The sequence below is a fragment of the Rana temporaria genome, chromosome 4 (assembly GCF_905171775.1).
Source record: "Rana temporaria chromosome 4, aRanTem1.1, whole genome shotgun sequence".
Classification (NCBI taxonomy): Eukaryota; Metazoa; Chordata; class Amphibia; order Anura; family Ranidae; genus Rana; species Rana temporaria.
The window spans coordinates 317188116-317210079 of NC_053492.1; the positions used below are offsets into that span (position 1 = coordinate 317188116).

At 38.3% G+C, this 21964-nt stretch overlaps 1 protein-coding gene across 1 annotated transcript; it reads right to left on the reverse strand.

Annotated features, from left to right (window-relative positions):
- Window positions 1–1099: 1099 nt before the first annotated feature.
- On the reverse strand, window positions 1100–20479 carry LOC120937420 (T-box transcription factor T-like). The gene is made up of 8 exons (XM_040350639.1): window positions 20125–20479; window positions 16267–16531; window positions 15116–15250; window positions 14261–14322; window positions 8545–8603; window positions 7158–7334; window positions 4492–4624; window positions 1100–2426 (listed from the first exon to the last, which is right to left on the reverse strand). Exons 1-8 carry the CDS (start codon window positions 20328–20330, stop codon window positions 2159–2161), a joined length of 1305 nt encoding a protein of 434 aa, XP_040206573.1. The 5' UTR covers window positions 20331–20479; the 3' UTR covers window positions 1100–2158.
- Window positions 20480–21964: the final 1485 nt, after the last annotated feature.

Below are 21964 nucleotides of genomic sequence, written 5' to 3' on the forward strand. Positions count from 1 at the left end.
TGGAAGGGGGGGATAGGGGAGCGTTAAATGTATTAGCATATTTATACTACTAATGAATGGAAGCCAGACTCCAGTTTACACTTTATTATCGGTTACAGCAAACAGTTTTGTTCCTTTTTGGGATAAAGCTTTTGCATGACTAAAGAAAAGTTGATAATTTTAATAACTCCTGCCAGTGTTAAATGGTTTGTCTCATCCATGTAAACTGATACATTTTGCTGGAGAGGTTGTTCTTTTGATAAACAACAGACTTGCTGGCTGTCACCAGATGAAAATAGAAGAAGGAAAGCCTAAAAAAATGGAAACCAATGCAGCCATCACATCTAGGAATTGGTAAACTGTATTATAATGTTATAATTTATAAAATATAATATAATATATGATTATAACATTATTATATATTTGATCAAATTATTATTATATTATATGATTTTATATATATATATATATATATATATATATATATATATATATATATATATATATATATATATATATATATATATATATATATATATATATATATATATATATATATCATGTTTGCTTCTGGGTTTAATACTGCTTTAATCACAATTACTTTATTTATTTTTTATACTATGGAGGCGATGTGGATATGTGGATTTGGAGGAAGAGTGAGATAATATAAAGTCAACTTTGCTTGTTTTGGCCATTTAGTTGCAGTCTTTTTTAATCTCAGTCTGATGGGAACGCTGGTTTGCTTCACTTAAAGGGGTTGTAAAGGTTTGTTTTTTATTTTCTAAATAGGTTCCTTTAAGCTAGTGCATTGTTGGTTCACTTACCTCTTCCTTCGATTTCCCTTCTAAATTTTATTTTCTTTGTCTGAATTTCTCACTTCCTGTTCCTCCTCAGTAAGCTTCCCCCCATCACCTAAGCCGTTCTGGCTGGGGGTTAGTCAGCCAAAACAGTTTACTGAGGAGGAACAGGAAGTGAGAAATTCAGACAAAGAAGAAAAACATTTAGAAGGGAAATTGAAGGAAAAGGTAAGTGAACCAACAATGCACTAGTTTAAAGGAACCTATTTAGAAAATAAAAAACAAACCTTTACAACCCCCATAGGTAAACCCCACAGAGATTTAATTTGAGTTAGTTGACAAATTGACAAACTTTGAACTCATTCTTAGTGCCATGTAAGTATCAAAATAACTAAATAACATGGAAAGAAATTAGAAATATAAAAGACATAAAATAAAAAATGCAATGCATTTATTATGCCAGCATTGAAGGAAATTTGTACTAAGAAAAAATATGTGGGTTTCATGCACCGATTCCTTTTTAAAAAGTCTTAAAATCTCTAGTTTTAATACTTTCTGAGTCACTGACCGAACAAAGTATGCAGAAAGTAAAGTCTGACTAAAAGTGCATGTCTGGTTCTTCACCAGTTAAACTACAGAACACCTTCACTGTATTTTATGGAGATGAGAAGAGGTTTCTGCAATCTAGCAAGGGAGTACGGAGGAGAATTTAGCAGGGCTGACAACACTGCTTGGAATTTTTTTGCCCAGACATAAACTTGAAGTCATAGATATGGGTCAGTGGTTAAGAAAGTACTAAAGCCATTGTATCAGTATATCTCTCAGGCAAACAGCCTTTTTGGAAGAAGAGAACAGCAATTGCAACTCGCCCGTTCCTTTAATCACAGGTTTCTTTTTCAGAACTCTACTACAGTACATCAGGGTTACATTCCATTCTGCTTTGACACTTTAAATAAATATTGGGCATGTTTTGTATGTCAATTTAAGTGTTGTTTTCCAACATAACAAAATAAATAGTTTTTACTGCAATTTGTTGCATTTTTCTGTTTTTATAAAAATATAAGTAATTATTACTGAATTCAATATTATGTTATGTAAATTTTAATTAATCCTGCTAATATGGACTTATGATTGTCAGTATCATTGTTTTACATTTACAGTATATGTACAGTAAGCATACAGGTCCATGGTTAGACACTTCGTCCTTATTGCCATTTAAAATGTCAAGTGACAATACTTTTGTTCAGGTCTATGCTTTTTGTCAGCATTCTCACAAAACTGTTATGTAACAAGCATCTGCACCAGGATTCCTCAATTCTTCATTCATTTGGGTCCATGCCGCAGTATTTAGTTTGTTTGAAAGTTTCATACAAGCCTTTAGCCTACATTGAATTGGGTGTAACTGCTGTCCATGGGGAGGATAACCTAGAATGATTTGTGACTTCATATTGGTTGTCCGTGATTTCTGTAGTTGCTCCATGATCATATAAGGGAGATCCTGAGGATGGTGAAGGTACTCCATGTGAAAAAGATGGGTAGTGTGCTGGAGAAGCCCTCAAGTACTGAGATCCTAAGCCATTAGAAATTCCTCCAGACTGAGACGCTGGTGTAATGGTGCTGTTGCTCACTGACCACAAATTAGGATACTGACTGTAAAACAAAATATAAAGCATGAGTAAGTATATTATGAGTAAGTATATGGGTATGCAGATGTGTTTTAATATATAGCTAATATATAGATATATATAATATATTCAGACGGTCCCCTACTTAAAAACATTCGACTTACAAACAACTCCTACTTACAAACGGAGGGAGACAACAGAAAGTGAGAGGAAATCTACCCCTAGGAAGGGAAATTCTCTCCTTTAAGTGTTAATATGGGAAAAAGGTGTTTTATCACCAATCCTTGTTTCCCTAATAACCCAAAATGTTCTAAATCCGATTGTCATTGGGACAGAAAGTGAGGTGAAATCTTCTGGACATGGGCACAGACAGCAAAACAAATGTTACAGGGGCGATAACTCTTCCCTATGCTATCCAAAAAGCTTAAAAATAGATTTTGTGGCTGGAGCTACACTTAAAAAATGTACCTGTTCCAAATTACAAACAGTCTCTACTTAACCTCCCTGGCGGTATGATTCTGTTTGGAATTACTTACCAAAAGCGGTACAATTATTTTGCAAGGAAATTTGGCGTTTTATACTGTAGGCCTGTAATTCTTAGGAATAACTAATTTAAATCTGACCAAACAAGAGTCTAGTAGGCATCCCGGGTATGAATTTTTTTTAAAAACAAAATTATAAATTATAATATAATAAATTATTATAAATAATTATAACAAATAATAATATAATTATAATAAAAATTATTCAATAATGTAATCAACTCAAAATCAATGAAATTTGCGCAGTTACAGAATTGTCGCTGTCATTACTTTTATTTTTTTATGACGAATTTCCCCACAAATTGCTATCACACAATTCTGCAAGTGATTATAATTTATTATCGCTGTTTTCTAGCTGCTCTAAAAACCATTTTTGACATAAAGGGACACTTTTGGTTGCTATGGACAATCTACAGTTTGCAGTCAGAAAGAACAGTTTTTATTATATAAAAGAACATGTAGGGCACTGGGCAGACCACTAGGGACAAGGGGGTGTGTATTCTTTACATACAGTACTGTAATCTATAAGATTACAGTATACTGTATGTAATGTGTTTGTTTACTTTTTTGAATTTGGCGCCATTCTCCGCCCCCATGCGTCGTAACGTTGCAGGGAACTGAGATCGACGGCACACAGGGACACTGTGAATCGAGCGAGGTCCCGCTCGCTCACACAGCGGGGAGACATCGCAGGATCCAGGGACAAGTTAAGTAACTTTGTCTGTGGATGCTGTGAAAAGGTAAGCCGCGCCTCTGCACATCTACCCCGAGCGTGATTCGGGGATACCGATAGTAGCATGGAAAAACCACCCTGAGTCACGCTCGGGGATACCGCTAAGCAGGTAAAAGAACAAGAAGAACAAGCCTACAGTCCCTATCTTGTTTGTAACCCGGGGACCGCCTGTACTGTATCTATCTATCTATCTATCTATCTATCTATCTATCTATCTATCTATCTATCTATCTATCGATCTATCTATCTCATAATCTATCTCATAATCGCCTAGTTTATATAATATGTCTTGTTTGTATTTTTTGACTGTGTCTATTTAGTAAATAATGATGATGGTTATTATCTGTAAATGGGGTACCAGTGTTAGCTACAGAATCGTTTTTAGAAATATATACAGTAGATCTGATTGGATAAATAAAAGGATAGTTAGCCAGACAAACACTAAGAGGCTGATTTACTAATTTCACTGAAAGAAATGTGTGAACATTCACTTTGCTTATCTAATTATGTGAAAAGCAAATTTCTGGACACTTTTTATACCCAGTCATATACAGATGCTTATCACATGATTGGACAATTAAAGTGAATATATTCGCAAAAATGTTTTCAGTAAAAAATGTCAACTCCCCAAGTAAGAGCAGCTTCACACTGATCCACTGATCCACTGATCCACCCACACAAATTTTTGTGTGGGTTAGCTGCGCTTTCACATAGACTTTCTATTATGCCCTATGGTTTTGGTGCAAGTCAAAAGCAGCGGTGCAGTGCAAAGCCATCTCTCATGAGCTTCAGACAGAAAAAGAAACATCACTTACCTGGAGTTGCTTGACGATCCACTGTTGTGAGTCATTGGTAGCATTCCTGTATGGGCTGACATCTGGAGACTAGACCAGTTGTCATGTGACTGGAGCATAGACAGGCAAGTGTTTGAATTATCTGCTATGTTTGCTACAGAAATAGAAAAAAAAGTTATAGTTATATATTTCTAATTTTACTCTGGTAAAAGGTAATGAAGATCAGTGGACCTATAGTGCACTTTCAGTTAGCCCATATTCTGAATTATTATTGCAATAATTGTTGATATGGCTTGCTTGACAGCCTTTTCTAATGGGAGTTGCAGGAAGCCTAAAAGACTCAGGGAAGCTAGATTGAAATATGCTGTTTGTGTCATAACATGTTTCTTGTCCCCTTTGTTGTCACTTCTCTGTTTATTTCTCTTTATCTCTTGTCTCTATTCCCTTATCCTGCTACACTCCACTAGTACATGTACATATAAAAAAGTTATATTATTTAAAAAATGTCTTAGGCAGGCCATACATGGGTCGAATTTTTAAAGAATTTTCTTTTTCGAAAACCCTATCTAAGAATTTTCGTTCTAATTTCACACAATTAGTGGGCTGCAGCAACAGCCAATTTTCATGTGGCCATCAAATTTGAGTAATCGGGTATGTTTTAAAAAAAATAATAAATTTTTTAATCAATGATGGGAGAATTGTGCGAGAAATGTAATCAAAAAAGAAATGTGCATGTGCAAGAAAAGAAAATTCCCGGAAAGAAAAGAAGATTCCCAACCACAAAAATTATTTTCTTTAGCAACAGGAGGTGAAATTAAAGGCTTGATTGGTCAGATTTCGAAATCAATGGTGGCACCATCGGATCACAAAACGCACAAACTTTCAGATTTTTAAAAGAAAATTCTTGCGAAATTCGAACATGAGCCTTAGGCCCCATACACACCATAGAATCCATCCGCAGATAAATCCCAGCAAATGGGTTTCAGCGGATAGATCCTATGGTGTGTACACGCCAGCGGATCTTTATCCGCGGATATTTCTCCCCTGGGATGGATTCCAGCAGATCGGATATTCGCTGACATGCAGAACAAATCCATCTGCTGGAATCCATCCCAACGGATGGATCCGCTGGTCTGTACAGACTCACCGAATCCATCCGTCCGAAGGGATCCCCCGCATGCGTCGCAATGATTCAACGCATGCGTGGAATTCCTTATATGACAGCGTCGCGCACGTCGCCGCGTCATAATCGCGGCGACGGCGCGACACGTCATCGCCAGAGGATTTCGGCGCGGATTTCAATGCGATGGTGAGTACACTCCATCGCATTAAAATCTGCTGAAATCCTCGAGAGGATTTATCCGCGGAAACGGTCCGCTGGACCGTATCCGCGGATAAATACTCCCGTGTGTATGGGGCCTAAGTTTTAGATTCAGCAAATTATAATGCCTAACATTATTTTTAAAAATTGTGAAAGGAGGAGTTTTTATCAAGTCTGAGAATAAATGTACACAATATAAAAAAACTTAGACCCAACCTTAATGAAATATTTAAATATGTTTGTAATACTTTAAATGATGACAAAACGACTGGAAAGGAGACCCAGGTTAATTGGCAAAAGACTAGGCATGTGCTTTGGGAGCAATGTCCCTCCACTAATTTTTGAATGTATTAAAGCGGGACTCCACTTTTTTGCCTCCTCCCCTAATGGTTTTCGAAAGGTACCCAGTCCCACTCTTGCCCGGATCGCCTAGGCAATCAGAGAGGAAGTTGTTTTACAGTCCAAGAAATGGATGTCTGCATATTAATTATTTATGCAATAAAGTGCAACCTGGCATTTATTATTCATTTGTGCCTCTGCCCATATACTTGATACAAAATTCACAACACTGCTTGGAATTTTTTTTGCACTGACTTACACTTGAAGTCAGAGCAATGGGTCAGTGGTTGAGAAAGTACGGAAGCCATTGTATCAGTTTCTCTCCCAGGCAAACAACATTTTTGAAGAAGAGAACAGCAATTGCAACACGCTCATTCCTTTAATCACAGGTTTCTTTTTTTCAGAACTCTACTACATCAGTGTTACAATCCATTCTGCTTCAGACACTTTAAATAAATACTGGGCATGTTTTGTATGTCAATTACATTTTTTTCCCCAACATAACAAAATAAATCGTTTTTACTGCATTTTTCAGTTTTTATAAAAATATAGGTAATTATTACCGAATCCATTATTATGTTATGCAAATTTTAATTCATTATTTTACATTAAACTATAAATGATAGCAAAACGACTGCAAAGGAGACCCAGGTTACTTGGTAAAAGCCTGGGTATGTGCTTTGGGAGCAATGTCCCTTCCCTTTCTCATTTTTGAATGTATTAAAGTGGAACTCCACTTTTTTCCTCCTCCTCTACTCCTCTTCAACTTTTGGACACTTTTTTGGGGGGAGCAGGTACCTGGTTTTGAAAGCTACCCACTCCCACTTCTGTCTGGATCGCCTAGGCAATTATAGAGGAGGTTGTTTTGCAGTTCAAGAATAGGATGTCTGCATATTATTAATTTATGCAATAAAGTGCAACCTGACTGGTATTTCTAATCATTTACGCCTCTGCCCATATACTTGATACAAAATTATTTTAAGCCTATAGACTTGATATAATTCACATTCTTAGTGTTGATACTTACTTGGAGAATTGTTTCTGTGAGAATATGGGCTTGGGTATGGAGTTGCCCGATGATTTCGCAAAGAAGAATATCTATCACAGCCATGGGAAGAAGAAATAGGTAGTGGGGCTACAAACTGGGAGTGAGGATTAGATGGTGTGCAGAGTGGTCCAGTGCCAGGAATCAGCCAACTGCCAACTGAAGTAAGAAAACAGAAGTCAGTTGTATTACATTCAAATAGAATTGGAATACACAGTACAACTTAAAATATCAGCAGCTTCTTTAAAACAGATCTATCTCTAAAAATCACACCTAACATTAAACTAATGCAAGTAAATACTTTAATAAATTTCCTCCAATATATACACTGAGCAAAATTATAAACACAACACTTTTGTGTTTGCCACTATTTATCATGAGCTGAACTTAAAGAGCTACGACTTTTTCTAAGTACACAAAAGGCCTATTTCTCTCAAATATTGTTCACAAATCTGTCTAAGGCCTCTTTCACACTACTGCGACTTCAAAGTCGTACAATTTTACCACACTTTTGTGGCCGGGATTTTGCCGCGATTGGAGAGGTGTTCTCTTCACGGATTAATCCCAGTTTAAACTGTACAGGGCAGACAGCGTGTATGGCGTTGTGTGGGTGAATAGGTTTGCTGATGTCAACGTAGTGGCCGTTAGTGGCGGTTGGGTTATGGTATGGGCAGGCGTATGCTATGGACAACAAACACAGGTGCATTTTATTGATGGCATTTTTAATGTACAGATGACGAGATCCTGAGACCCATTGTTGTGCCATTCATCCACGACCATCACCTAATGTTGCAGCATGATAATGTTGCAAGGATCTGTACACAATTCCCGGAAGCTGAAAACATCCCAGTTCTTGCATGGCCAAAATACTTACCGGACATGTCACCCATTGAGCATGTTTGGGATGCTCTGGATCGACGTATACGACTGCGTGTTCCAGTTCCTGCCAATATCCAGCAACTTTTCTCAGCCAGCCTAAGGCACACCTGTGCAATAATCATGCTGTCTAATCAGCATCTTGATATGCCATACCTGTGAGGTGGATGGATTATATCGACAAAGGAGAATATTTGAGAGAAATAGGCCTTTTGTGCACATAGAAAAAGCCATAGATCTTTAAGCTCAGCCCATGATCAATAGGGTCAAACACAAAAGGGCTGCGTTAATAATTTTGCTCAGTGTATATATATATATATATATATATATATATATATATATATTACTAATAATAATGCTACTACTATTGCTAATAATCACGCAATAAATATGTATATTTTCAACCAAACTTTCATATTCTGTTACAAGCATCTCTTAAGTTGTCTCCTATTATCACAAAAGAGAGAGAGAAAAATAAAACTTACAAACCTACATTGAGAAAAAGCTTGCTGATTATCAAATCCGTCTTCCAAAATATCTTTGCTATCATGCCTGTCAAAAACAAAGAACATTTTCTCAGTCAGAATGCATTATTTATCAGTCTATATTTATATCAGTTGTGTAATAGAAGTTCCTGTCCACGCTTAATTAAAATTCAGTAACCTGATGTTAATGGAAAATTGATAATTTCACTGAGTTTGTGAGAGCCCATGTGTTCTGTAACAGTGTACCTCAAAATTGTATATGCAGAATGGGGGGTACCAAATGTAAAGAGGTGTACAGATAATATATTAGGTGGGAATATATATAGATATATCTATATATCTATATATAGATATATCTATATATATATCTATAAATATAGATATATATACAGTGGAACTTCGGATTGCGAGTAACGCGGTTAATGAGCATTTCGCAATACGAGCACTGCATTTTGAAAAATCCTAACTCGGTTTGCGAGTGTTGTCTGACAAAACGAGCAGGATTCAGACCAAAGAGGTGTGCAGTACCGCGTTTGGCCTGAGGTGGGGGGGGCGCTGGAGCTGAGCAAGGCCGTTTGGAAATGCTCGGAAAGATCCAGAAATTCTCCGTTCCCGAGCCTTTCAGGGGTTTTTCAAAATCAGTCGAGAAGTCCTCTGGCCTTTCCGGCTGTTTGCGAGGCTTTCCGGTGCCCCCGCCTCTGGCCACATGCAGTATTGCATGCCATTGAAGTCAAAGCGGAACAAATTATTTTTGTTTCCATTGACTTCAATGGGGAAAACTCGCTTTGATATGCGAATACTTTGGATTACGAGCATTCTCCTGGAACGGATTATGCTCGTAATTCGAGGTTCCACTGTATATACATTCTTTTTTAATGTTGTCTTTGTCCTTTAAAGGATTCACGATTCACTCTCTTTGTATACTGATGACCACTGATAAAAAAAAGTTTAGCTGTCACCAGAACAACAACAATAGAGGGGAAATATTCTAGTCCAGACAACTGTTTCAGTGATAATTGGCTAACCATTGATTTCCATTAATTGAAGAGATATCGTATTTCCTGTTGTGTCCGCAGGAAAGGAAGTGGAGGAAAAAATTAGCCAATGAAGTGCAAAATGGCTAAAAAAATCTGATAGAGGTTTTAACCCTCACCTATCTGAAGTAGAGAAAAGCAAACAGTTTTGGTTATAGATATACTTTTGGTTCTGAAAAAAAATTGTAGGGGAAAGGAGGGAATAGGGTGTAAATACATCTATCCACTAACAATATTCAGGTGTTCCTGGCATAATAAAGGGAACCTGTGAGGATAGAAATATAATAATATAATAATAATGCAAAACGTATATGAAAACAACACCTTTTTAGTGGTATCTTAGAATGTCGGAGGGTGTGCATTTAATTTAAAAAAAAAACACAGTGTACATACTGTAACATAGTTTTTTGATTACATTAACACCCAATAATATTGCAAGATACCACTAAGTATGGATGAGCTTTGTATTTAGACAAACTAAAAAGTAAAAAGTAAACGTGGCATCTCCCTAAAAATGAATTCTCTTTAATAGGTATGCAGCTTGGCTGGCCAGAAGAGAAGGGCAGTAAACATGTATCTCCTTCACTGAACCAACCAGGCAATATGCCCTCAACATTGGGAGTGTACCTTGCATTGGGGAGTGACTAATTCTCCCCACCATTGCAAGGCACTTTGTCCCCATTGAATGGGAGAAAGGCCTCATTTCCACATCCCGTCCTCCAAAAGGGGTGTGGGGGAAAACTTGTAAAACTCTGAAAGCCCTTCTGAGAAAAGTGGTCCCCCAGTTATGCAGCTCACCCCTCTCCCCACATGAATGAGTATAGATTACATAGTGCTCCTTGATACTCTTTCACAAAAACACTTTCACAGCCATTCACTGGAGGATAAAAGACCCCAATATCAATACAGGCACAATATATACTTCAAGTCGGTGAGTGCGGGCACATCAGGAGGAGAGCCACAAAACAGCACTTTATCTGACAGCACTTGTCACTGAAGCACATTAACCACTAGCCGACCAGCTCACACAGATATACTGCGGCAGGCCGGCTCTACTGCGCGAATAACCGTACAGGTATGGCGGCTCCTGCAGGAGCAGTTACCGGCGGCGCACTCACGTTCCCGATGCACGCTGCAGGAGTGTGCCTGTGGGTCGGGCAGACTCGATGTCCACCAGCGACCCATGATTGCCTAGTAGAGAGGCAGAACAGGGATCTACCAGTGTAAACAAGGCGGATCCCTGTTCTGACAGGGGACATGTTAGAGATCTATTTTTCCCAGTGATCAGGAACAGTGATATCTGTCATGTCCTAGTGAGCCCATCCCCCCTACAGTTAGAACATGCTGAGGGAACACACTTAAGCCCTTGAGCACCACCTAGTGTTAACCCCTTCTCTGCCAGTGTCATGTATATATCGATCAGTGCATTTTTTAGCACTGATCAATGTAATAATGTCACTGGTCCCCAAAAAGGGGGGTCAGATTTGTCTCCAGCAATGTGACAGTCCCACTAAATATCGCAGATCGCCGCCATTACTAGTAAAAACAATAAAAAAAAGTCCCCAAATCTATCTCATAGTTTGAAGACGCAACAACTTTTTCACAAACCAATCAATATACGCCTATTGCGTTTTTTTTACCAAAAATATGTAGAAGAATATATATGGCCTAAACTGATGAAAATTTGAATATGTATTATAGCAAAAAGTAAAACAAAATGTTTTTTTTTTTCTATTTCCATTTTCAATTTTATCGCTCTTTTTTTGTATATAGCGCAAAAAATAAAAACCACAGAGGTGAAATACCACTAAAAGAAAGCTCTATTTGTGGTAAAAAAAAGGATGTAAATTTTGTTTGGGTACTGCGTTGCACGACTGCGCAATTGTCAGTTAAAGCGACAGCACCGTATTGCAAAAAATGGCCTGGTCATGAAGGGGGCAAATCCTTCCGGGGCTGAAGTGGTTAAGCACTTTAAAGGATTATTCATGATTAATATTTATGTATTTATGCACCAAATGATAATTTAATTTCTTTATATTCTTTATACAGTCAATGATTCTGTTCACTTCATTGATTCACGTTGTAGGAGAAAATTTGCAATTATATATTTTTGTTTAAACAATACACCAGTGGAGGATCATTGACTGTTTTAAAGTGGTTGTAAAGTCTGAAGGTTTTTTATCTTAATGCATTCTATTCATTAAGATAAAAAGCCTTCTGTGCGCAGCGGCTTCCCTCAGCCCCCCTAATACTTACCTGAGCCCCCTATCCAGCAATGTCCACGAGTGCTTCAGCCGTTCGGGACTATCTCTCCTGATTGGCTGAGACACAGCAGTGGCACCATTGGCTCCCGCTGCTGCCAATTGAACTTAGCCAACCAGGAGAGGGGGGGGGGCAGGGCCAAATGGCAGCACTGTGTCTGAATGGATACACAGAGCTGCAGCTCGGCTGGGGTGCCCCCATAGCAAGCTGCTTACTGTAGGGGCACTTGACAGGAGGAAGGGGCCAGGGACCTGAGAAGAGAAGGATATGGGCTGCTCTGTGCAAAACCACAAGTATAACATGTTTGTTATTTTATTAGAAAAAAAACTAGACTTCACAATCACTTTAATGTTGCAGGCTTCAAGGTTGTCATCCTGATCGTTCTTAGACCTTGTTCACATGGACATAGTACTGCATATACCTGCGCAAGGGTCATGTTTACCTGCATAGGGATGCACAGGTGTTCCATGCATCTCTGTGCAGGCAATCCCTTTTCATGTTAGTTGGGATGCAGAGGCTGCACAGACAGAGCCACTGCTCCAATTTGACATATGTGCACGTACACAGCCCCAAATGCAGTCAGGGCACATCGGGGCTATGCACCTGCACAGATGCCAAATTGGGAGCAACAACTGTGGCTGTGTTTAGCCTCTGCATCCCAATTGACATGGGACTCCCTGCACAAGGGTGCACACAACACCTGTGCATCCCTGTGTGGGGAAACAGGACCGTCTTAGCTAGTGAGTCCCTCACCTTTTACATGCATGTTTGGTAGAAGTTGACATTTCAGAAATAACTTGGTGTTTTATGTCTGTGACTTTCCAAACATTGAAGCTAGGATCAGGACAACAGCCTTGGAATCTTTCCCCTTCATACCAAAGCAACAAGGGCGTCTCCCACATTTCAATATATAAAATTATTTTAGGCAAACGTGATCTTAAGCTTTTCAATATACAGGCGTACCCCACTTTTAAGTACACAATGGGGTTTATTTACTAAAGATGGAAAGCGCAAAATCAGGCTCACTTCTGCATAGAAACCAATAAGCTTCTAACCCCAACTTGTTTAATTAAGCTTTGGTAATAATGCCTGGATGCTCATTGGTTTTTATGCAGAAGTGAGCCTGAACCCCATTGTGTACTTAAAATTGGGGTATGCCTGTATGTGCCTTTCCAAACAAGCCTCTCTAGTCTCCACATTATGCACAGCATCTGCTTCCCATGACACATTCCAAAGTGTTGTGTTTGCGAGTCAGGAGTCATCTATAGAGTCGCCTAGAATTGCTTCTTGACGACTAATCACATAAATCAAATAGAGTAAATGTGCAGTAAAATTCTTGGAACTTTGCACACATAATCTAAGCATTGCCATTAAGATGAACAATAAAGGATGTTTGAAGGGTGGTGGGATGGGAGTCATAAAAAGGATAACCAAGTCAGATGTCTTTGCTGATAAAATGTGCCTTGAAAGACTGAAACCTGATGAACAGTAAGGCCCCGTACACACGACCAGTTTCCTCGGCAGAATTCAGCTTCCGACCGAGTTTCTGGCTGAATTCTGCCGAGGAAACTGGTCGTGTGTACACTTTCGGCCGAGGAAGCCGACGAGGAGCTCGGCGAGGAAATAGAGAACATGTTCTCGATTTCCTCGTTGTTCTATGGGAGCTCTCGTCCCGCCGAGCTCCTTGGCGGCTTCAGGGCTGAACTGGCCGAGGAACTCGATGTGTTTGGCACGTCGAGTTCCTCGGCCGTGTGTACGAGGCCTAATACTAACATTGTGCTTTTGTTACATAATACACATGTATACATATGAATGTTTTATAAAAATTGTATAATTACATTTTGCATAATAGCATAGGTTTAATGGTCTGTTTGGAAAATCTGTAAATTAAAGTGACTTTGTTCTTTTAAAAAAAGTGTAAAGTGCATTTGCCTAGGTACCTGCACTTGCTTGCACCAGCCTCTAAGACCCCACAGCGTGGGGCCAGTAATTGGCCAGTAGGACAGCTTTTCGCAGTGAAGGTCAAAAAGATAGACCCGGTATTCGGGAATACCTGCAAGGACTGCAGGCTGCTACAGATATGTGCATGTTATACCTGGTGTCAACAGTCATTAAAAAAAGTAAAAATACCATATTTTATTTCATTTCGTTGTGGGTCTTTATTAGACTTTGGAGACTGTAACCTGGCAAATGAGATTAGCTAGTTTCCACAGGAAACAAATGTATTTTACTATTTGTATTTTATCGCCAAACAGAAAGACCACATCTTATCATTAGATAAAAGCCAGTATACATTCACTTCTACATGTAGCCTTTATTACCTCCCTCCCAGGCAAACTTAAAAAGATAGTTTGAGCTAAATATTTTTTTTAGTGCCCATACTTTAGCTCAATCAGCAAAATTAAAATGTAGGTGCAATCATTGTTACCTTTCTTTAGCATCAAGAAATGCCTTTGCAAATGGGTTGTGCTTAATTTTAAGAGCCGTAATCTAGAAAAGAAAAGGAAAAATATAGCTCACGGATATGTCACATCTAAATACCATTTTTTGTACAAATTAAAGCATTGGTGCATGCATTGTAAAATACCACCATCCCCAACCCTCCATAACGATAGGCATAATAAAACCACATAAGTTAAGAAATGTGCAGCTTTTCAGTGCAGGTATATCCAAGGTCAGTACAGCCTATACTACATCTCAGCAATTTTTTGTACACATCATCTTTGGGGTTTGTGCCAAAGTAAGTTTGGAGATTAACATTATTTGTTATCCCCATATGCTGGCTTAAATGTGCACAATTTTTGTATCAATGTTGTAATTGCTTCTCAGGCCCTGTGCAGTGTGTACAATGAAAAGTGCTCTTTAATGTAAAGCTACTGTATAAGATAACGTTATATTCTGTTTGTTGTTACATAGCCTGGGTGTGTGTAAGGGCATAAGGAGAGCTTGTTTAAAAAAAATGCACTTATTCTTAAGGGCTCATTCACACCAGCTGCAGCGCCGAAAGCATGCCCTTGCATTGGGACAATGCTGGAAAAAGCTGCCCAGTGCAAACTCTCCCAGTGTGAATGGGCTCTGTATGTATGCTAGAAACCTGAAAACCTGTGATCATTTTAAACACCTCACCATGTACATGGAAGCTGAAAAGTATTTGAGAACTTTAGCTGAACTTGGATGCTTGAAGCAGAACTAAGATTGCAGAAAATATTATCACTTTGATAACCCTATTGCCAAAAGTGGATCAGATAGTGTAAGATTGCAGAACTACGTGAACTCCACTTACCTCTTCATTCTGATAAGCTGTGACAGCTATGAACTGAGTTTCGGGAAAGGAATGGCTGGTAATCATCCGTTGGGGTCCTCCAACCCTCACTATATGAATCCTGGGCTCATACTTGTGTAAAGAGTTCAACATTATCTGAAAGGATTGAGACATTTTACATTTTAATTTACTATGTAAAAATACATTTATGTATTAAATAACAAAGGGATTGAACACTCTTAGGCCTCGTACACACGACCGAGTTTCTCGACAAAAACCAGCAAGAAACTTGCTGGGATTTTTTTTTTTGCCGAGGAAACCGGTCGTGTGTACATTTTTCGACAAAGAAACTGTCGAGGATCCCGTCGAGCCAAAAAGAGAGCATGTCTTCTTTTTCCTTGATGGGAATGGAGAAACTTGCCTTGTCGAGTTCCTCGACAGCCTAAGGCCTCGTACACACGGCCGAGGAACTCGACGTGCCAAACACATCGAGTTCCTCGGCCAGTTCAGCCCTGAAGCCGCCGAGGAGCTCGGCGGGACGAGAGCTCCCATAGAACAACGAGGAAATAGAGAACATGTTCTCTATTTCCTCGTCGAGCTCCTCGTCGGCTTCCTCGGCCGAAAGTGTACACACGACCAGTTTCCTCGGCAGAATTCAGACAGAAACTCGGTCGGAAGCTGAATTCTGCCGAGGAAACTGGTCGTGTGTACGGGGCCTCACAAGGAACTCGACGAGGAAAACTATGTGTTTCGCCGTTGAGTTCCTCGGTCGTGTGTACGAGGCTTGAGGGGCTAATTTATTTACGGAGCACAAAATCCAATTATGGTCAAATTAAATTTGTTTGTGTTTTTTTTTATGCCACTGCATATGATTGGTAATTTTAACTGGAAATATTTATTCAGAAATCTAAGTATACCTCTTCACTCCTGTGGTAAAAAATTTCCAAATGTATTGCTTTGCTTGGGCAACATAAGTATTGATTGCTAAAAAAATAAATTAATCCGCTTTCCTAAAATAAACATAATGTAGGCAACACATTTTTACAGTTTTTAATTAGTTGCATATTTTAATATTGGGCAGAATTTGCACACATTTTTTTCCCACACAACTTTTACAGTCCCATCCACCTTTCTCCCCTCCTGCAAACACCTTATTAAGTGTGTTTTATTACCTGGCCTCCACTGTTCATTTTATTGGTGAGTTTGACTTTGCTGAAAGAGACAGAGTCTTTCATCCAGTGAGCTCCAAAGTTGGGAGAGTCAGGGTGAATATAAACACAGCTGGGAGCCTGAGGCTCTGGTTTTCCTCCTGGCACCCATTCGCCATTTACATACTTCCATCGATGGTTGTCTGCCGCTACAAAATCAAGCAGGAGAGTATACATAGCATTTGGGTCCAAGCCTGAAACATTCACTTTCAACACAGGAAACATTCGTCTGAAAAAAATAAAAGGAAAATATTTGCTATGTTAACGACACAATGTGAAAAAAAAAAAGAAGATCCATAAGTCAATAACAAAGCTTTATATATTGTCAAAGTACAAAGAAAGATCATGCAATGATGTATAGCAAAAGTGCGCTATAACCTATTATATAGACCTAAAATCATTTACATCAAGCATCTATCTCAAGCCTCGTACACACGGCCGAGGAACTCGACGGGCGAAACACATCGTTTTGCTCGTCGAATTCCTTGTTAGGCTGTCGAGGAACTCGGCGAGCCAATTTTCTCCATTCCCGTCGAGGAAAAAGAGAACATGCTCTCTTTTTGGCTCGACAAGTTCCTCGACAGCCTAACAAGGAACTCGAAGAGCAAAACGATGTGTTTTGACTGGTTTTTGTCGTGTGTACGAGGCCTCAGTACTCAGCAGATCACAGAGAGGGTATATAATGTGTCCTTACCTTACAAGGAATAATGGATTTTTAGACCTGAATCCAGTTTTGTTTTGAATGCTTCTGTTTAATCTTAATATTTGGTAATTTACTTCCTAGCATTTTTTTGTCTTCGAAATGAATAATTATAATGAGTTACTAAAATATTACCAAAACACATTGTTTAATAAATAACTTAAATACGTATATTTAAAAGTGTGATTTTTTTTTGTAAGTGAGACACTTTCTACTAATAATAATTCCAGTCATGTAACTGATATCTTTATTATTAAATATGAGAACTTACATGCTAATTTTGGATTCATTTACAATTATGTAACAATAATGTTAATTATTATTACAATTAATGTTTTTTACAAATTGTATCTGAAATTTTACAGCGGCTTTCAATGTATTCTTGTCTGTAGAGTTAAGATAATGTGTGCTGGAAATTGCTTAAAATTAAAAATTCTTAATCTGTGTTTTGGTAATTGATCAGCTATAGTAGGTTGTATCCCAGAGACAGACAGCTGAACACAGCATTTATTACCCATGAGTACCCAATAATACAGGTATATATGAATAAGAATCATGTACCCAGTAAAGGAGGCCAATCACTGCTCAACCTAATGGGCAGTGTGTGAGCTAGACTTTAGTAAATTAGGCCTTGTGTCTTTTTATCAAAAGACAAATAAAGTGATTCAAAAGGAGGTGTTAGAAAGGAAATGAACTATACTCCTTGTTTATTACCTTTCAACTCAGTGCCTTCTTTTGTCTTTAATTTAAGGTCAAAGAGCTCATCTGCTGAGAAGAAGCAGCTTTAATTACTTTGCTACTGGAGCCACACGATTCATCCATGCAATGACCTCTTACATCTGTACTATAATACATTTATAGAGTTTCCAGTTATATACAGTACATGCATGTTATCTCAGTCTACAAAGTCCTTTTGTGTACAGAAAATCTATCCTGTGTGCACTGTAGTGCTGTGCATATTTGTGCTCTTGTCTTTGAACTTTCTTTGCAGTCAATGAACTTGATATACATACTACATAGGTAGAGAGGGGCAGATCCACAAAGATCTGCCCCGGCGCATCGTATCTGAGATACGCTACGCCGCCGTACCTTACCTGGCTTTAAATCGAATCCATAAAGAATTTGCGCCGTAAGTTACGGCGGCATAGTGTATCTCAAGCGGCGTAACGGCGCGGAATTCAAATGCGGCGAGTAGGGGGCGTGTTTCATTTAAATGAAGCGCGTCCCCACGCCGAACGAACTGCGCATTCTCCGTTCCTAAATTTCCCGTTGTGCATTGCGCTAAATTACGTCGCAAGGATGTCATTGTTTTGACGTGGACGTAAATTACGTCCATCCCGATTCACGGACGACTTACGCAAATGTAAAAAAAATTCAAATTAAACGCGGGAACGACGGCCATACTTACCATAGCAGGTTTAACTATACGCGACGAAATACCAGCTTTAACTATACGCCAAAAAAAGCCGACTAGAGACGCCGTAAAAAAATGCGACGGCCGCTCGTACGTTCGTGGATCGTCGGAAATAGCTAATTTGCATACTCAACGCGGAAAACGACGTGAACGCCACCCAGCGGACGCTGAAGAATTGCATCTTAGATCAAAAGGCGTACGAGGACGTACGCCTGTCGGATCTAACCCAGATGCCGTCGTATTTTGTTTTGAGGAAAACAAAGATACAAAGCGGGTAATTTGAAAGTACGCCGGCGTATCTACTGATACGCCGGCGTACTCGCTTTGTGAATCTGCCCCAGAATGTTTATATATCAAAAATTTTGGTGAATTTAGCTAAGCAGTGTTAACTTTGATTATCCAGTCACATGAAGGGAAAATTTAAATTAAACATTTCCCCTGCAGTGTGATTGATCTTAACGGATGTTGTATTGCACATGACTTGATAAATGAAGTTACCAGAGCTTCACTTTATTCATTAAGCTAATTGAAAATTCTTTAATTTATTATTAATTTAACACCAGTATACCAGTGCCCAATGCAGTCCCGGTATGCCTAATGTGAGACTCCATGCACACTGGCTTAAAAAACGTTGCTTCTACAGGAGTTTTGTGTTCTGCCTGTATAAGCAACTCAGTGTTATCCTTTGAGTCCATGCACATTAGGACGATTACAGGCATATTTTTGAGCTCAACATTTTATAGGCAGGAAAGAAAACCCTTCTGGTTTGCCTTTCTGATTGGAGCTTTCTGGCAGAAAAAACGCAAAACTCTCCTAAACTCGTCTAAACTTTGTACGCAACATGCTCTATATAAAAAAATATTCTGCCAAGGGGAGTTTTTTAAGCCCGGTGTGCATGGAGCCTAAATAAGCACTAAGTATTGATAAAATGCATGTTTACAGGTATTCTAGAAAGACATAGTGTGTGTATCGTAAATATATACAGACACACAAATATATATATATATATATATATATATATATATATATATATTTATATATATATGTTTTGTGTATCCATGGGGTTCATTGTCTAAACCCCTAAATGACTATCAGAAAAGTTTATCTAGGTGAATCTTTCATGTCTACAGCTGGTTATGTTGTAGATAAGACTGGCACAATGAAGCTGATTTACTAAAGTAATTGGGGAATGTTCATTCAATTACTTGAGTGAAGATTACCGGTAACTTTATTTATCTAATCGTGTGAAAAAGCAAAATTCATGTATACTTTATTGGCACATGATTGGGTATTTAAAGCAAACACAGCTACAATTAATGAGTGAAAATTCTTAGCTCCTTTAGTAAACCAGCTTCAATGCAGCAATTACCTTGGGATCAGCAGTTTATGCCTCTTTATTGTATAATTGCTGCACAGAGTTTATAATAACAAGAAACGGCTATTAATATTATCAGATCATTTTGACATTAAGCATTAAACAAAGCATTTCATGGAATGTCTGTCTATGTACGTTATTTTCCAAAAGGTAGTCTTTGGAAGGTAAAAAATTATATTTTTACATAAATTATCTTAACATCAGTAATTGTAATAAATGTTACTTTCGCAAATAGGAAGCTTCCAAAAATGTATAGCTTATTCCATGTAAAAGAAAATTGGAAGAACTTCCAGAGTCAAGAAAGAACTTCTTACTATATAGTCTTACTCCTACCTTCCATTTTTAGTGACAATCATCTCATTGGTGAGCTCCTTGAATCTCTGCCACAGTTCCTGTTCCTCCAGAGAAACTTTAAGATCTCTTTCTGTGGGATCCCCCTTCTCACTGCCAGCTTGAAGTTCATTTTCCACCGCACTGAGAAGATGATCTACTCGGTACTGCAAGTTCTTTCCACAGCTATCTGTTGCACTTAAGCTCATCCCTCCGGTCGTGCTCCTTCAACACAAATAAAATAACTTCAGCAGATCCAATGGAGATATAGAAGTGTTATCAGGATTCTGTCAAATATGTGTGATCAGTAGTTAATGTCTTTGGCAATAGTAAATCCAGAGATAATGACTTGTGTCAGCTTGAGGTTTAACTAAACAGGATTTTATTACTTGACTTTCCATTAAATAGGCAGGGCTTTAGTTTGATGACATCACTAGCAGGGTCAGGAGTTTTCTGATTTGCTAAGGTACCCTTTGATGTTTGTCAATAAGCCTTTTGATTGGTCTGCCCTGCACACTGTGATAATCTTCTGAAGTTAATTGCAAGTCAGAGGAACTTTATGCAAATCTCCAAATGTTTGCACCTTTATCAAAGAGCTCTGGTGCAGTGAGGAAATGGTGTGTCAGGCCAAATAACCTGTCTTCAATTAGGCAGAGATGACACCTGGTCACATTTTAATTTGAAATCCTTTTTCCTGAGAGTGAGGGATTTTAACCAAACTATGTACAGAATTTAAATTTAAAGTGAATCTTTAATATCTTATGCAACATTCCGAGCAATTGCTAGATTTACTTAAATTTTCCATGTGATGTAGATTCAAATATTATGGTGCTTAGTAAATTTGATATTTTAGCAGCTGCATAAAGACAAACCCGTGAACACATTTATGTGCCTGGATACTGCATACGGTTCAATAATTCAGTACAGTGTGCCATTCTACTATAATGTTGGTATGGGTATTGATAGATTTAGCAAAAAAATACATTTTGATAAATTTGTTGTGTGTAATCTTGTATAGGTTATGTATTTTGTTTAAAAACTGATAAATATAAGAGCGTAAGGATATATTACATAACTTTTTTTTTTTTTTATGAATACATGGAATGTATTTACACTAAATGATTACATGTGGTTATTATGACTGTAAATATTAAGTAGTAATTACTTTAAAAAACAATCTACTACAAGGCTTTAAATGCCTGTTGTTAGAACCCTGATGGCTCCACTTTCCCCTGTCATAATCATTTGCAACACAATAGGACTGGGTGCATACTCCCCCACCAACCCCAGGAACCCCTTGACCACCTCTGTACCCCCCTTAAATACCCACTACCTATGTGATCTGGTTGAAAAGCTGGTTACTACCACATAATGTACCTGTAGTACAGCAACAAATATATTTACAATAATTTATACTAGGTCACACTCATAATGTAACTTTATATATATATGATGGTACATCTGTTGTTGTACACTACCCTTAAAATTTAAGAAAAATGTTAAAAATAAACAAATAAATCACAACCAGTTAATTTTAACATTGAATATGCTCACATTACAATATCAATATATTAGGGTGGTTAACTTCATTCTCGCAAAACTAGCTATTGCAATGTAGGAGAAAGTGCTTGTTTGCACTCTAAATCTATTCATGCCCATCTCTCAGAATTGTGTGTAAAAGTAGGCTTGCTGACAGTGTCTGTGCTGTATGTTGTGGGGGTGCTTTATTACTTACTGTGAGAATCTGTGAATGGCAGGAGAAAGGTGACAATGGACAGGAAACTGTTCAATGGGATCTCTTTAAACATTCCCAGCCTCTTTAGACACATGCTGGAGATAAAAA

Bases quoted from the DNA above. Each gene is read 5' to 3' on its own strand.
- LOC120937420 (XM_040350639.1), bottom strand. From the start codon at position 20,330: ATGAGCTTAAGTGCAACAGATAGCTGTGGAAAGAACTTGCAGTACCGA. The intron at 15,251-16,266 runs GTAATAAAACAC...CAATCCTTTCAG, and splicing joins AAATGAACAGTGGAGGCCAG to ATAATGTTGAACTCTTTACA. The intron at 7,335-8,544 runs GTAGGTTTGTAA...TTCTTACTTCAG, and splicing joins TCAGCAAGCTTTTTCTCAAT to TTGGCAGTTGGCTGATTCCT.